The sequence below is a fragment of the Nematostella vectensis genome, chromosome 8, assembly GCF_932526225.1.
Source record: "Nematostella vectensis chromosome 8, jaNemVect1.1, whole genome shotgun sequence".
NCBI classification, from domain to species: Eukaryota; Metazoa; Cnidaria; class Anthozoa; order Actiniaria; family Edwardsiidae; genus Nematostella; species Nematostella vectensis.
In genome coordinates, this window is record NC_064041.1 from 5027194 (window position 1) to 5044655 (window position 17462).

At 40.0% G+C, this 17462-nt stretch overlaps 2 protein-coding genes across 2 annotated transcripts; both read right to left on the reverse strand.

Moving 5' to 3' along the window:
* Positions 1 to 31: 31 nt before the first annotated feature.
* On the reverse strand, positions 32 to 469 carry LOC5508816 (DNA-directed RNA polymerase II subunit RPB1-like). The gene has a single exon (XM_032377654.1). The coding sequence runs from the start codon at positions 467 to 469 to the stop codon at positions 32 to 34; it is 438 nt and encodes a 145-aa protein (XP_032233545.1).
* A 643-nt stretch (positions 470 to 1112) lies between these two features.
* LOC5508827 (pre-mRNA-splicing factor SYF1-like) lies at positions 1113 to 17396 on the reverse strand. The gene is made up of 25 exons (XM_048731575.1): positions 17240 to 17396; positions 16971 to 17122; positions 16276 to 16399; positions 14907 to 15104; positions 14000 to 14095; positions 13116 to 13154; positions 12911 to 12955; positions 12252 to 12371; positions 11487 to 11546; positions 11142 to 11226; positions 10265 to 10337; positions 9400 to 9699; positions 8996 to 9071; positions 8268 to 8468; positions 8047 to 8133; positions 7671 to 7746; positions 6621 to 6730; positions 5985 to 6088; positions 5397 to 5496; positions 4641 to 4757; positions 4363 to 4414; positions 3765 to 3867; positions 1864 to 1982; positions 1487 to 1521; positions 1113 to 1226 (listed from the first exon to the last, which is right to left on the reverse strand). Exons 1-25 carry the CDS (start codon positions 17282 to 17284, stop codon positions 1194 to 1196), a joined length of 2550 nt encoding a protein of 849 aa, XP_048587532.1. The 5' UTR covers positions 17285 to 17396; the 3' UTR covers positions 1113 to 1193.
* Positions 17397 to 17462: the final 66 nt, after the last annotated feature.

Consider the following 17462-nt stretch of genomic DNA (forward strand, 5'->3'; position numbering starts at 1 on the left):
TATTTAAATTCGATTAAAAATTTAATTCGATTTAAATGTATCTGTCTGTATCTTTAAGCAGTACGAAAACACTGAAACCTTTCACCACCGGCTTTCGGCTGATGATCGGGACATAGCGGCTGATGATCGGGACATAGCGGCTGATGATCGGGACATAGCGGCTGATGATCGGGACATAGCGGCTGATGATCGGGACATAGCGGCTGATGATCGGGACATAGCGGCTGATGATCGGGACATAGCGGCTGATGATCGGGACATAGCGGCTAATGATCGGGACATAGCGGCTGATGATCGGGACATAGCGGCTGATGATCGGGACATAGCGGCTGATGATCGGGACATAGCGGCTGATGATCGGGGCATAGCGGCTGATGATCGGGGCATAGCGGCTGGTGATCGGGACGTAGCGGCTGATGATCGGGACATAGCGGCTGGTCAAATGGCTTTCTTGGAATGTGATTTGCATAGACAGTCACACTAGCCTAGTTTGGGGCTACGCTGTCGATGCAAATTGCGGATTGCTTAAAACGTCGATTCAGGGAAATTTCCATCCTTCTCCTATCCTGTACCAGTGTCAGTGTTTTCGTACCGCTTAAATAGTCACATACATTTATTTGCGTGAATTTGAATGTTCTTAGAAATCCTTCCCCACTCGGTAAGGAAGCTTGTCTTTTAGCTGGCTTCTAACTATGGCGCAAAAATAAAAATTGAGTGCATGTTAGCAGAACTACAATGCTGGACAAAATTGTGGTCGCCGTTTTTGATTTTTCACTGCATAGGGTGTTCAATGTTACCCACTCCTCCTACGCGCTTCTCCCCCCTCCCCCCCAGTACAATGTCGTTTTAATCGGGCTGTCTTTCTCAGAATTTAAGCACGGTTACATCCAACATTGAAAGGGGGGAAGGGGGGTTAAAATGACATTGTCCACAATGCTAGACAAAACAAGTTGTCGCGTCCGGAGGCGGTTTTTCTCGATATTTATCGTTAGTCAACTAGCTTTCTTCCCAAGACAAAGGTCTGAGGTCCTTGTGTTGCCCAAAACAAAATGGCGTGAGAACCGCGATCCTTTAAAACATTCTAAGGAAACCCTAGTTCAAACAAGGGCCACTTCGTTGATATAGTTTATTAATGAAATTTTTTGTAGCTTATAACAACTCGAGACTCAATCTGGAGAAAGAACTGAGTCCTGTTAGTCATCCTCCTTGGCCAGACCTCCGAATACCTGCAAATACACGGAGACAAGTTGAGATTAACATTTCAGCGGGTTTTCAATTGTGGCACTGGAGAAAAAGTGTAATGAACTGTTGAACTGTGAGCTAGTCTATGCTCATTGTTTGTCTTTGCCTACTGCAATACTTCTTTCTGTTCTTGTATTTATTCTGTGGTACGATAAATGACCTACTGATAAGTGAGCGACGGCCGACAGACGCAAAAAGACAAACGGTCGGTCTGACGGACTGATTAACCGCACACAGATCTTACCTCGCTTGGTATCGCACGTTGCTCCAAACGAACTTCTGGAATGACACAGAAAATATCAGCAGCGTAAGGAAACACAGTTTCATCTTTAAAGAAGATACATAGTTTTATAAGTACATACATACACGAGTGTTATAACGAGATGGTCTTGACCAAGCCAAAGATGTATTACTTTTTACACACTTATTTACAGTGTAATCATTTTAATCGTGAATAACCAATACAAATAATCAACTTCATCATGAGTGTGCGGAGTTCATTATTATGATCAAATGCTTCGGTTTTAACGTTGTTGCGCTGTAATACTGATGCCACATTCAACGTTGTTAAAAGCGAAAAACTAATCTATTATGTGTTCAACAATACACAAAGCTCCATACCACTTTTCGTAGCGGTTTCCTCGTTTTCTTCATCGTCGTCGTCGTCATCATCGATGTCAATCTCCTCGGGATTTGTTGCTTGCGTCGCTTCGTCTGATTCTTCCTCTGTTGTACCCCCCCTGAAATACACGACCAAATAAGGAAGTTGTACTTGATGTCGTATCTCATATCAAGTATACTTTTTCTCTGTTGCCCCCCCTGAAATACACGACCAAATAAGGAAGTTGTACTTGATGTCGTATCTCATATCAAGTATACTTTTTCTCTGTTGCCCCCCCTGAAATACACGACCAAATAAGGAAGTTGTACTTGATGTCGTATCTCATATCAAGTATACTTTTTCTCTGTTGCCCCCCCTGAAATACACGACCAAATAAGGAAGTTGCACTTGATGTCGTATCTCATAACAAGTATATTCCTTTTGCCTCCCCCCTGAATACGCGACCAAATAAGGAAGTTGCGCTCGATGTCGATTTCGAATGTCTCATAACGAGTATATTTTGTTCTGTTGTATCCCCTTCGAAATGGCACGACCAAATAAGTAACAATTCGTTGACTCCCATTAAATTGTACAACCCTTAATTATAGGGAGTTACACATGATGTCAGGACCTGTAAAATCACAGTCGTGCATCGAGCAATTACGGTCACGCCGGTGATTCGAATGATCAAACATGCTCTAGTTCTTGTAACAATGTGGCCAAACACTCGCGCGAACAATATGTCCACACACTCGCGCGAACAATATGTCCACACACTCGCGCGAACAATATGTCCAAACACTCGCGCGAACAATATGTCCAAACACTCGCGCGAACAATATGTCCACACACTCGTGCGAACAATATGTCCACACACTCGCGCGAACAATATATTCACACACTCGCGCAAAGGAGTTAGCGGTCACCCAAATGATCACTGTTTGGTCTAACTATTAGAAACGCTTTAAATTCTGTAAAATTTAATTAATCGTACACTAAAAGGTATCCCAGCCACAGAATGAAGCCAAAGCAAAAGATCGGTTAAGTTTTAGTGTGATCCAAGCGAACGCACATAATTGTATACATGAGTCCTGGGGTAACCTTACATAAAGTACAAAACATGTAAACATGAGTGTTGGGGATACCTTACAAAAAGTACAAAACATGTTGGGGATATCTTACATTGAGTACAAAACATGTTGGGGATAACTTACAAAAAGTACATGTTGGAGATATCTTACATTGAGTACAAAACATGTAAACAAGAGTGTTGGGGATACCTTACAAGGAGCACATAACTATACACATGAGTTTAAGGAATATCTTACAAAGAGAACTATACATGTTGTACACACGAGTGTGGGGATACCCGACAAAAAGAACAAAAAATGCTGTACACATGAGTGTGGGGATACCTGACAAAGAGTACAAAACATGCTGTACACACGAGTGTGGGGATACCTGACAAAAAGAACAAAACATGATGTACACACGAGTGTGGGGATACCTGACAAAGAGTAAAAAACATGCTGTACACACGAGTGTGGGGATACCTGACAAAGAGAACAAAACATGTTGTACACACGAGTGTGGGGATACCTGACAAAGAGAACAAAACATGCTGTACACACGAGTGTGGGGATACCTGACAAAGAGAACAAAACATGCTGTACACACGAGTGTGGGGATACCTGACAAAGAGAACAAAACATGCTGTACACACGAGTGTGGGGATGCCTGACAAAGAGTACAAAACATGCTGTACACACGAGTGTGGGGATACCCGACAAGGAGAATAAAACATGCTGTACACACAAGTGTGGGGATACCTGACAAAGAGAACAAAACATGCTGTACACACGAGTGTGGGGATACCCGACAAAGAGAACAAAACATGTTGTACACACGAGTGTGGGAATACCTGACAAAGAGCACTTTCTCCTTGGGCTGCACGGGCTCCTTGGCCGCTTGCATCTGCTCCAGCTTTTGCATCTCATCAGATTGAGCCAATTCGTCCACCTCACCTGGTGAGCGACAAGGTAAATAGATGATGAACAGTCAATGTGTGAAGGTGCCACTACGCAACCCAAAAGATCGCCGGTAGTCACGTAAGGGGTTACTCAATGTCGAGAAAACTAGGCCGTAGTTTTGACAAAGGAGCGAGTGTGAACGTGTGGTAAACTGTGAAGAGCTGCCAATCCTCAATCCAAAATATCCCGGAAAATCGTAGGCTTACCCAATTTTGATAAAAGCAAAATGTCTTTGCCGATCTTGAATGATGAAAATGTGCACCGATAAGGTAGCTCTCCGCTCCGAAAAGGTACCCACCCAACCCCCCAAAAAACCAACTCCGCTCCAAAAAGGTACCGCTCACCCCCACCTCCCAAAAAAAGCTTAACACACACTTTTGACCGATAAACGAGAAAGTGAAATGTGATGGACAATCAAGGTGAGAGGGTACCACTCCGCAATTCAAACTATTCAAAAGATTCCCCAGTAAAAACTATGCTTTCACTCACCTACTGGCTTGCCAGTTGCCGCAGCTAGCATTTGCGCCGACATGAAGTTAACCTAAAGCAGAAAAACATTTTTTATTTTACTTCGAATTCGCTACTTTATCATTCCCAACCAACAAGCCATATAATAGCCATGTTTCCGCTTTCGCTCTCCAACTCCTTCGTAGCCGTTCAAACAGGTCAGGCAATGCGCAGCGTGATGGATGGATGCCATACATAGCGTGACATGCCGCCATGTGTAGCGTGACAGATGACACCATACGCAGCGTGGGTGTTGTTACCTGGGTGTTGAATTGGGCTTGCACACTGCGTTTAATTCGAAGCATTTCTCGGAACGTGTCCTCGTTCCCATGATGCACTTCAAACTCGTGCCACGTCTTCCAGAACGACGGCGTGCGCTGTTGGAAAGAGAATAACATAAAGTGGGTTATTCGACATTCCCAGAATAAAGTGCGGTTTCCAGAATGAAGTATGTTATTAGCATTCTAAAGTGCTGGCCAGCTCGCTTGTTAGACCATTAGTCAGACCAAACAAAATATGCGGAGCAACGTTTTACGCAATGCAGGCATGCAGTAAAGGGCTATTTTAAGTAATTGACTATTTAAAGGCTGTTGTGGTGTGCCTGTCGTTGTCTTGTCCCATTTTTGTCTTTATCTTATCTCTATTGATGTATTTGTGCGTAACCTGCGAAGCTATTAAAATAAAATAAAATGTTATCGATAGTTTATATTATTTTTGTTAAAAGTCCTAACGATTATTAATAGGTTCGTATGCAGAACTACCATTTGCTCTTTAAATAAACAAGGTAAATTAACATGGAGCAATAAAGATAAAAAACAATAAATTGAAGGGGTCATAGGTTTCCCGTGGGTAATGGATTACCCGGAAATCCGCCTATTAGAGCCTTTGCGATTTTTTTGGCAATTCGCCTGTTCGAGTTTGAACCCGTAGCGTCGGTCAGTCATGGAAAACTCGGGACAAACTAGAGCCAGCTAGATAATATAGTCCCTTGTATAAAAACTAATCTTCTTTCTTACCCGTGGGTCAGATATCTGTGAGGCATGCATGTAAACAGCCCGTGCGCGGTCGATTTCCCCAAGTTTACGCTCAAGCTCGGCAAAGCGGATGCACATCTCCCTGAATCATGAAGTGACAGAATGTTAGTTTACGCGTACTAGCATCCGTATAGTCTTTCATTAATACACCTTTTCGTGGTTAAAATTACAATACTTGGGACACCTGTGGTTTTACATCAAAAAGAGGCTCAAACGGGCGTGCGTGTTTCTTCTTCCCGCCAAAAGCGAGTAAACAACAGAATACACGAGAGCAGCATTCCTTAAAATCGCTTTCCCGCCAAAACATGCCCGTTTGAGCCTTTATTTGGTGTAAAACCACAGGCCTCCCAAGTATTGTATTTCTAACCACACACTAATACAAGGTAACAAATACGGCGTCTCCAGCTAAAAAGGCCTTATCTAATAAAATCCAAAATACGTCACCCCTGTCATGCTAATATTCGCGCCCTCCCCCTCCCCCTGGCGGCAGAGGCAGTCGGTCACCCACAGAGGGTAATGGCGACACGACACAGACCCTTATAAACTGAACTGACGTCGTATTAGATTTACCTTGCGTCATCGTCTGGAAGCACTTCAATGGCCTTTTCGTAGATTTCTCTGGTGTGAGTGACGCCGAATATTTCCGCGGCTCGCTTGATGTATAGGTTGAACATCTGGATTAGGAAAAAAAAAACAATACGACTATCAAAAACATTGACGATGCTTCAGAAGTTAAAAAGAACAGTATAGAACATAATCCCCTTTGCAAAAGACAAATACCATGCAAGAATTATATCATAAAGACATTCACAAAGGAAAAATACAAAAATATTAGAAATCTACATTTTAATTTCGAAACAAATTGAAAAGGCGACTTGCGCAAAAAAATCACGTGACGTTTTGGTTGTGAAGTAAGGAAAAGGGCAGCTTATTCAGCGCTTATGAATCCAGTTTCTATCAGAGAGGGTCCTTTTTTTACTGCCGCATCCACTATGTGTTTATTTTGGTGTCAGCCACACAAAAATCACGTAATGTCTTAGTGCAAGTGAAAAAGGTAAAATTCAAATCAGTCAGGGACTTTTCAGAGTTTTGAAGACATAAAGTTTATATCTTCAGAGACACAGCAAGCATAGCTTTTGGGCATGAGACGCACGTAAATGGGGCGCCTTCTTGAACTCGAATCAGCAGATTTGGGAGACAACTCACCTCGAACTTCTCTTCCGGAAGCACGGCTTTCGTAGCTCTATCGTAGATCGCCATCGCATGACGAGCTAGACCGTGCTCCTCCTCCATCTTAGCGTACATTAATAAGAAGGCTAGAATAAGAGATCGAACAATGTAAGAGTAACAGCCAGAAGATACTAACAACCAATCAAATTCAATGATAGTGGTACATCATTAAGAAGGCTGGAATAAGAGATCGAACAATTACATGTAAGAGTAACAGCCAGAAGATACTAACAACCAATCAAATTCAATGATAGTGGTACATCATTAAGAAGGCTGGAATAAGAGATCGAACAATGTAAGAGTAACAGCCAGAAGATACTAACAACCAATCAAATTCAATGATAGTGGTACATCATTAAGAAGGCTGGAATAAGAGATCGAACAATGTAAGAGTAACAGCCAGAAGATACTAACAACCAATCAAATTCCATGATAGTGGTACATCAATAAGAAGGCTAGAATAAGAGATCGAACAATGTAAGAGTAACAGCCAGAAGATACTAGCAACCAATCAAATTCAATGATAGTGGTACATCAATAAGAAGGCTAGAATAAGAGATCGAACAATGTAAGAGTAACAGCCAGAAGATACTAACAACCAATCAAATTCAATGATAGTGGTACATTAATAAGAAGGCTAGAATAAGAGATCGAACAATTACATGTAAGAGTAACAGCCAGAAGATACTAACAACCAATCAAATTCAATGATAGTGGTACATCAATAAGAAGGCTAGAATAAGAGATCGAACAATGTAAGAGTAACAGCCAGAAGATACTAACAACCAATCAAATTCAATGATAGTGGTACATTAATAAGAAGGCTAGAATAAGAGATCGAACAATGTAAGAGTAACAGCCAGAAGATACTAACAACCAATCAAATTCAATGATAGTGGTACATCATTAAGAAGACTGGAATAAGTGATCGAACAATCAGATGTTAGAATGACGGCCATGGGTGGCGTAAGGGATAGCCAACCAGGTAAAAAAGTAATAATGATCAGTTACAGTAGCTTGGTTTACCTTTGGCAAACTTTGCCGGGCATCCATCAAGGACTTGTTCGAAAAGATCTCGTGATCTTTCTAGTTTCGTCCCTCCCTAGAACAAAGGTATCACAAACGAAATGTAACATCATCATCATAACCAATACCATAATAACCACCACCATCATAACCATCGTCATCATAACCATCATCATCATAACCACCACCATCATAACCACCATCATCATAATCACCACCATCATAACCATCATCATTATAACCATCATCATCATAACCATCATCATCATAACCATCATCATTGTTGCTGTTTATTTCATAAGGATATCATAATTATTGCTACGGGCACGACTTACGTGCCATTTTACGCTCTTCAAAATACCAACAAAGTACTCACATATCTCTTGATAAATTTGCTGAGGTATGTGTTCCAAATGTCAAACACATTTGGCCACTTGAACATGGCGACACCACGCTCATAAACCTGGAGGAAAAAAAACTTTGACTTTAGAAATACTTAAATTATTTGCTCCCAAATTCTTTCTGGAACGTAAACGCGTTGAATAGTACAAGAAAACTGAAAAAATATAGACTTTGTTTCTCTTGGTTATATATTACCTTGAAGCTCTCCTCAAAATACCTATGCTCCTCAAGGAACATGGCGTAGTTGATGATTATCTGAGGGTTGGCAATCCGCAAGTCGAGGATGCGACCGTACACGGCTTTGGTGGACTGGAACGTGCCCAGGCTCTCTTCCAGATCCGCGTACATTGACCACAGCTTTAGCGACTTGTGGACACGTTTCTGCACAGTCTCGGACTAAAACAACACGAGCGTTCAGCCTGTGGTGGGATTTGCGCGCGAAAACATGCCAATTGCGGTTAGCCTATAGTAAAATATGAACGCCATAAAGCATGCACAACACAGCCTGTGGGAAAATAGCGCAAAAACAAACACAGTGCGGTAAGCCTGGGGTTAGAATTAAAGCCCTAAGCCTGCGGTAAATAATAAAGCTAAAAGCAAGAGCGGTCATCGTTTTTACACTGCATCTTTGTCTTATCGTATTAAGATTGACGATAAATTTGGCGATTCGACACTGGACGCAGTGCAAGCGACACGCTGGCTCTATTCGTGCCTTGTCAAGCGGGTCCAGTATCCACCATCATTAAACCTATTTTCTCACTGCAGTTGAACAATATGACAAAATATGCATACTCACTGATCCTATATACTCTTCGCCACTGTACTGTGTGCAGTGTGAAAAGTACAACACTCATCATGCAACACAGCAAGTCAATGGTGTATGCTAAAATTCCCACATGAAAAGGATGGCTGGCTTTAGATACCTCGTCATAGTAGTTTGTCTTCGTTGATGGTACTGCTGTTGCTTTTCGTATCAGCTCGAGAGCCTTCGAGTAATTTCTAAAGAAATGATAAAGCAATCATAATTGAGGGTTGTTCTATGTCATCGGAACTTTTTGATATAACGAGATGGATCTATACGAACAAGCAAAAATATCAGGTGCCACACTTAACGAATTAGCAAAAATTCCTGAGGGGGAGAGGAGAGTTAAGCAGGGGTGTGGGTGTGTGTGTGGGTTTGGGGGGGGGGGGGTAGGCAAAGATACTGGCGTAGGGAGGGGTTCCCACGTCCACCCCAAGCTACAAGTCGTGGCGGGTTTTATGTTTTTTTTCAGGGGTATTTCTCGAAGAACAGCGCATGCTTTAAAAAGAAAAAGCTGCTACTCACTCGTGACGTATCTCCATCTCCGCTACCTCACACCACACACTCGCCAGGTCGTCCACGTGACGATAGTTCACTTTAGTCGCTTTGTCGAAGATGACTCGCGCCTCTGCCAACTGGTTGTGCTTCTCGTAAAAGCGCGCGAATTCTACCCACAGCGTGTGGGGTTTCCCTGTGGCGAGTTTGGGGTCGACCGTTTGCACGGCTTCTGTGAATGTGTTGATGATTTCTTTGGGTTTGCCGTCGTACAGCTTGACGCGCTTGTGCCATTCGTGGACGTTGTGGGGATTCTGTCTGAGGAGCACGCTGGGATACAAAGAGAGACAGAGATAATTATCAGCTCCTGCTTTTAGCAATTGACCCATTGCTTAGAAATCGACTGACTTACACACACAGGTGCTTTTAACAATTGATCGGTGATTGGTAACTGATTCTAAATGATCGTAAATTTACTTACTCAGTGCTAAGCCCTCCTCCCCTCTTAAACAATGTTGATCAATTTCTCCTTTGTTCTTGTTTAATATTGAAAATACAATGGTTTATTGGCAAGGAATCTTCAAAGTAACAATCCACTATTTAAGTCTGATATGTTATTGACAATATTTGATGGAAAATTTCTCAATGACTCTCTTGAATAAGCCGATGGAAATGGATGCTTTGTGTGACTCGGCATTGAGCGGGAGCATGAAATGGCGGCGTGATTGGCCTTCTTGAAATTGGCCAAAATACAGTGTTTACATGGGATTTTTATCCCTTGAGATTAGCACTGAAAGTCCCCATCACCACCACCCGAAACTTACAGTTCGTTAGGGACAGTCTATCTCACAATCTTGGATAAAGAATAACAGCGATATTAGTATCGGACATATACCTGCTAAGAAGTAGAGGCCGTCTGTCCATTAGGTGTTCAAATCGAGCCAATCTCAGCTCTAGGTCTATGTCCTCTGAACAAAGACAAAAGCAAATTTGAAGTGCTGCCACATAAATGTCCGTTCAAGCTCCTTGCTTATTAATGGTATAACTAAAAGGGCTACAGGTAAACAATGTAGAGTCTGTGTTGTGATGGAAACAGGGAAATAAATCAATACAAAGTTGAAATGGTATGTTTTAAAGCCGCATTGTCACCAGTTTACTTCCGGAGGTCCGACGGAAACCTCAACCGTCAAAAGACAAAAGAATCTATTAGAATCCGAGATACTAAACAGGCCATCCGCTCTAAATTATCTGTCACATCCTCAAAGAAACTTTCAAAAGACACACTGCTTTCAATATTTTGAAATATTTTTTGCGTTTTCCGTTAAAAATCATCGGAGATTGTTACGTAATCGACCGGAAGTAATCTGGTGACAATGCGGCTTTAAGCCTCGGTGAAGACAGAGTGGTTTTGCTGACGTTTTGAGCAGTACCTCGGTACCTTCTTGGAAGGCGTCGTTGGAGCTCTACAGCAAGGGGTCTAATGCTTGAAACATCCCCAAGACAACCCTGTTTCCACCGAGGCGTAAAACGTACAACTTACGTTTTAAACGTACAACTTACGTTTTGATTTATTTATTTCATTTAAGGTCTAGCAAATGGGAAGAAAATGCAGGTAACGAGAAAGATAAGGAACATATTTTTGGTGCTTTTTATGAAAAACTCGACCAGGAAATACTCCCTTATATGAAACTGTAAACTGTTCACAAAGTTTATTTTAGTCGACATACTGTAAAGAAGAGTAAGGCAGGTTATGAACACGTGTTTTTACAAACCTTCCTCAGTGGCTCCCATCTCTGCTGTGGTCTCCATCTTCGCACTGATCATGCTCTCCTCAAACTGGGCATATGCATCAAACACCTGGATATACCAAACATAACTCAGTCACTCACAAAAATTATCATATTGATATATGATCAATACCTAGATATACAAAACATCATACACAAAAACAGACAAACAGATATGATCAAATGCCTAGATATATACCATCAGATATAACCCTAAATATAACATCAACTACAGTGACTGTTTTTGAGTGTAGGCACACACACAAAAAGTCACATTGATATACTGCATAATCAAACAACTACAGTAAGATACACCAAACACCACTGTACCTGGCCAAAATCGCGGACAGTCATAACGGTCTGTATTGCTTCCTCGTATACATCTCTTGCCTGAGATTAACAGAGCAAATGAGAGCAATGTTGTTCTCAGTATATTAACATTTGTCAGGATGCCATCTATGTCTCTTTTACTTACATACAACTTACAGTACTGTATAATTCAAATACAATTAACAATCTTGTTCTTTTAACTGTAATTCCCAAAACCTTGGGTGTCCTTTTTTCTGTATTTTCATATTCTGTACCCCAAGTACAGTAATGTCAAATCAAGTAAATGCAATTCAATGTTTTTTTTTTTAATTTATGAGGGCCATGTATGACAGATAATTGAGGGAGGGAGGGAGGGAGAGGGAGGGAGTCCTCTGATAAAAATCTAACCACCTTTGAAAGAACAAAAAGGGATTTTTTATGCTTTTGCAGTATCTCCACAGGACGTTTATTGTCGGATTTGGCTACATACCAGAGTGATCTAGCTTATGATTTTGAGTTTTGTCTACAAATAGCACGTCTATTGAGGACCAAAAGTGGACTTTCGGCCATTATGTGTGTGGGGGGTGCGTTCATACCCCCCCTGGGTACGGGCCTGCAATGGGATGTTTGGCAATTTATGGCAAAAGAGTCTAATGGGTCTAGGGAGCTGCTCATAACACATACCCAGGATAGGGGCCCAATTTTGAGATGGGGTGGTATATGAATAAATTGTGATATATAATATCCATTTTCAATAAGCATGTGTCAACATGTAAGAATTATTACCTTTTCAAAGTGGCCACTTCTGATGTAATAATCAGCAAGGGAGCACCAGAGTTGGCCCAAGCTGTCGGTGAATCTTCTCAGCCCTCCTCGGATGATGTCTGCCACTTTCAGACTTTTTACCTGAAAAAAAAATACCAATATCATTTTGCTTTAGAAATGCACACTTTGTGAGATTAAAGTCGCATTGTCACCAGTTTACTCTTGGAGGTCCAACGGAAACCTCAACCATTAAAAGACAAAAGAATCTATTAAAATCCGAGATATTAAACAGGCCATCCGCTGTAAATTATCAATCAAATCCTCAAAGAAACTTCCAATAAACACACTTCTTTCAATATTTTGAAATATTTTTCGCGTTTTCCATTAAAAATCATCGGAGATTGTTATGTAATCGACCGGAAGTAAACTTGTGACAATGCGGCTTTAAACTGAGGCACACCTACCCTGGCTTCGACATGTTTTATTCTCCTATGATCGTCACATAATAACACTTGATGACGTGATAATTAGAGTTAGTGTTCAACTGAAGACACCATACAGTGTATTTCCATAACACACATGTGTTTGTATAAAGTAGAGTTTGTAGTCATGTGTGTTAATACAGTAGACAATATCTAAATATTCCTGTTTAATACTGGAGCTTTAAGCATAGCACTTACCTTATCTGGGTTCTTGGAAATAATTTCACACAACTCATGCCACAGCTGGGAGCCAAAAATGTGCTTGTGAGAATGGTTTGGATTCATAACAAACTTTAATACAATGTGTATGATACAATAAGATTCGTTATTTACAATTTGTCAGATGTCTTAAACAAAAATTTGACATTTCTGTGCAAAAGTTGGCAAATTCAAAATGTCTAACCTGGTGACTGGATTTCCCTTCCTTTGAAACAAAGTCCTCCTAAAATAAAAATTTAACAATTTACTGAATTTTTTAGAGGGTGCATAGCAACTGTACTGTACAAAATGCTAAACAGTTACTGTAATTATCTTAAAACAATAAAGAAAAATCTTTTTCTATGATTAATGGATGGAGGATAGAAAACTCTCTATGATTGTTTTCTGTTATCAATCTAGAATTAGCACTAGCAACTAGCATTAGCATCAGCACTAGCAACTAAATAGGCTAATAGATGGGATTGCAGGAATAAAACCACTGTTCTATTTCCACCTGTTTTTAAACAAAAATTAAAAATATACTTTAACAATATAACTGATAACACCTACTCAAATCATAGCCTGTACAGTGTTGCGGGTATCAAACAAATAAGCAAATAAGCAGGCAGTATACACCTGTTTGAAATGTGTAAAATCAAACTTGACTGTGGATTAAATTCTGATATTCAACATTATCTTAATGTCGCGCGATACATGTCGCCTGCATGTCTCTTAGTGTAGCAACACACAGAGAGACGTTGAAGTTTGTGTTGCACTCTACAAAATTTGTTGTAGAGCCCACAAATGAAATAACTACCCACAAATGTAATAAACCTACAAATGTAATAACAAGTTACCCACAAATGTAATAAACCCACAAATGTAATAACAAGTTACCCACAAAAGTAATAACATGAATCTTATGGCCCTACCTGGGAAGGGGCTGTGAAAGACATGTCTACCACCTACTTTCTGAGGACATTCAGCCCAAAATTAGATTTTCAACGAACCTTGTTGGTCTATTTTCACAAATGACAGCAATTTTGAAAAATGATAAATTTTCACAAATGAACAACAATGACCCAATACCTTGTTGACAATGTTTGCAAGCCTCCTCGCAGCCTCATCCATCCACCCAATAGACAAAAGGTAGTTTATGTATCCTTCAGTGTTTTCCGGTTCGAGCTGCAGGCAAAGATGACATCTTCAGTTAAAAATTTCCACAATTAGCAATTATTACCACCACAGTTTGTCGTGTGAGCAGAGCCCCATAATATAATAGCAAATATTGGTAACCCATTGACTCGAGTTTTCATGAAATAAATAGAAAGAAATATTGTATGACAACTAAACTTTTTATGTGTCATGTAGATTCAAGGGTGTGGGAAGAGGGTTTAACAAGTTGGTCATCTGATCTGTGGAACCGTTTACATCATCAAAAACAGAAATATCCACATCTCATGGTTGAAACATCTTCATTTTATTCGATGATGTCATATCTATCTCTTTATATTAGTCGTAAAACATTCTATTGAAATTATTGCTAGACATAGTAGGAAGCAATCATCAATCGACTTCAACCTATTTGACCTTTTAGAAATATCATTTTTTTGCTTCTAAGAGAAAGCTACATACTGTAGGTAATGAAACGCTAGCAAATCATGATAACATTTCCAAAACTGTACATCAAATTCTGTACCACAAATGGTTCATAAAGGTGTGAGCAACAAAAAATAAAGTAGTAGAAAAATTAATGTTTTAAAGCAATTGATGCTGAAGTGATCAAAGCAGGCTTCAACTAACTATATATATAAAATAACGTAACATCATGCAATGATATCACTGCATGAAGACTCAATCATTTATGAATATTTCAAGTTCTTAAATAATCTATGGTTTTCTAGTGGCAAATATCTTTGAGGATGAAAGATTCAAGGTTTCCGTAACAAGTCCTAACACTCTTAATCAAAATAATGACTCTTATTTGACTCTCTACCTTCAAGTATCGTCGGTACACTCTAACTGCAGTCTCATACACTGGGTACATGCGTACAAACTTCAGATACAAGGGCCATATCCTGTAGTGCTGTGTGATTGGTAGGGCACGCAGGGCACGGTCAAACGTCCTGCGTGTCTTTGTTATCTTGCATTGATCGACAAGGAATTGACAGTAGTCAAGCCAAATCCTCGGCATCTGAAAATGTGGGAAATGAAAAATGAGATACAATAAAAGTACTAGTTGGCAAGCCACAGGCATAAGCCACATCAGATCTTATCAACATCTGGAAATGTGAAAAAAACTAAATGTAGCTCTTTAAGGCATTAACCTTCCCAACAAAAATTATGTATCTCTAACACATATTTCAGCATACAGTACATTATACAAATGTAATTTGAACTTTAACAGTTAATTTACATACATTATATAATGTGTAATATAATTATTAATGCCAATTTTCCCGCATGTCCCTCCCACTGGCAGATACCAAGAATGCATACAGAAAATACAGTAGGAATCTTGGTTTCAAGAAAATGGATGGTAATTATACCAGCAAGACCATTAGAATTCAAAAGTTTTTGTATTTTTTATGCTCAAGAGGATTTGTGCAGATATGTGTGAAAATGTGCGACCCCCAATATACCCTTAGTTGGAATGCCCAGTGAAAATGTGCGACCCCCAATATACCCTTAGTTGGAATGCCCAGTGAAAATGTGCGACTCCCAATATACCCTTAGTTGGAATGCCCAGTGAAAATGTGCGGCCCCCAATATACCCTTCTAGTTGGAACGCCCAGTGAAAATGTGCGACCCCCAATATACCCTTAGTTGGAATGCCCAGTGAAAATGTGCGACCCCCAATATACCCTTAGTTGGAATGCCCAGTGAAAATGTGTGACCCCCAATATACCCTTAGTTGGAATGCCCAGTGAAAATTTGCGACCCCCAATATACCCTTAGTTGGAATGCCCAGTGAAAATGTGCGACCCCCAATATACCCTTAGTTGGAATGCCCAGTGAAAATGTGCGACCCCCAATATACCCTTAGTTGGAATGCCCAGTGAAAATGTGTGACCCCCAATATACCCTAAGTTGGAATGCCCAGTGAAACTGTGGGATTCAAAACAAGAATATTGTTACTGCAGCCAACAACACTCAAGTATTTTTTTATGTTATTGCTTGATATTTCTTCCTAAAATCCTTCTGGTCAGAATGTTTTTAAAATTATATATTAGTGCTGTTATAAATTAGTAAGATTTGTGGTTAGATGAGATGTTAGATGTCAATATGATTGTTTGTAGAGCACTTAGTGTACTATATACTGTAAGCACTATAAAAGCAGTACAAATTATCAATATTTTTCGTACCTTATGCATGAAGACTAGTGATCTCTCAAATGCATTATTCACTTCTTCGTACAAAGGATCCTTCACTGGTCTCCCCTTTACTTGCTTCCGGCGGATCTTGAGGTAGTTATACCACAACTTATAACTGAATACAATCACAATTATCAAATTATCATATGGTATAACTAGAAAGACTACAGACAAGCTGTAGAAAAACTAGATGGTCTGTTTATTAGTGGTGAAGACAAACAATAAAACAACTCAAGGTTGAAATAATGTGTTTAGCACCTCGGTGAAACAGAGAAGTTGCACTGATATTTCAAGCGTTAGCCCTTTTTGCTCTGTTTCACTTTGTTTCGCACAGGTATTTAACATATTTTCAACCATGTGTTTTTTTATTACATTATTTTATTACATTCTATTCCATATTCTATGTATTCACCTGCATTGGCTCTTTTGTTTTTTTCCCCCACATATTTCATTTCATGGGATTTCACAAAGTTTCTATCTAAGTTAGGTTGACAGCTATGTGTCTAATTTCAAATGCAAGTTAAATACTTTGGGGAGACAAAAGTGACAAGTTGCAAAAATGATTGCAAAAATGTTGTCCAACAAGAAATATCTAGGTTGTTTTATATCATTTTACATATGTATTTTACAGTACATCGTGATAAGCATCAATCTATTTTCATCACTGGTTCTTATATTCATCCTACCTTCCTGGAAGTTCTTTTAGTGCACGCTCATAGATCATGTTGACCGCAGAGCGGGATCCTGTCTTAGTCTTGTGCTCGACATATCTCTGCCAACACTTCACAGAAAAAGGATTTCGCAGGATTTCCTCCTCGTACGGTAGATCTTCTTCCTCCTAATAGATAAGAATTGCATGTTGACATTAGCATTAACGACAAGATGGACGAGAATACTTCTGAATAATGCACGCTTCGATCTCTATGATTTTACGGTTAACATTTTTGTAACTCACGATTATTAAGTTTTGGTTCTTCTTAGGTCTTGCTAACTCCGGCATTATGCTTTCGGGTCACTAGGGCGAATTCACGCCTCAAAACAGAAGAAAACTTTACTATAAAAATCTATAGTTTTCTTCAGTTTACAACTTTTTGACGTGAACGCAACGTGCGGTCAGCGGATTGACAACCCACAATGCCCTGCAAAAAGAAGAGACAAATAACAATTTTAAAATATGA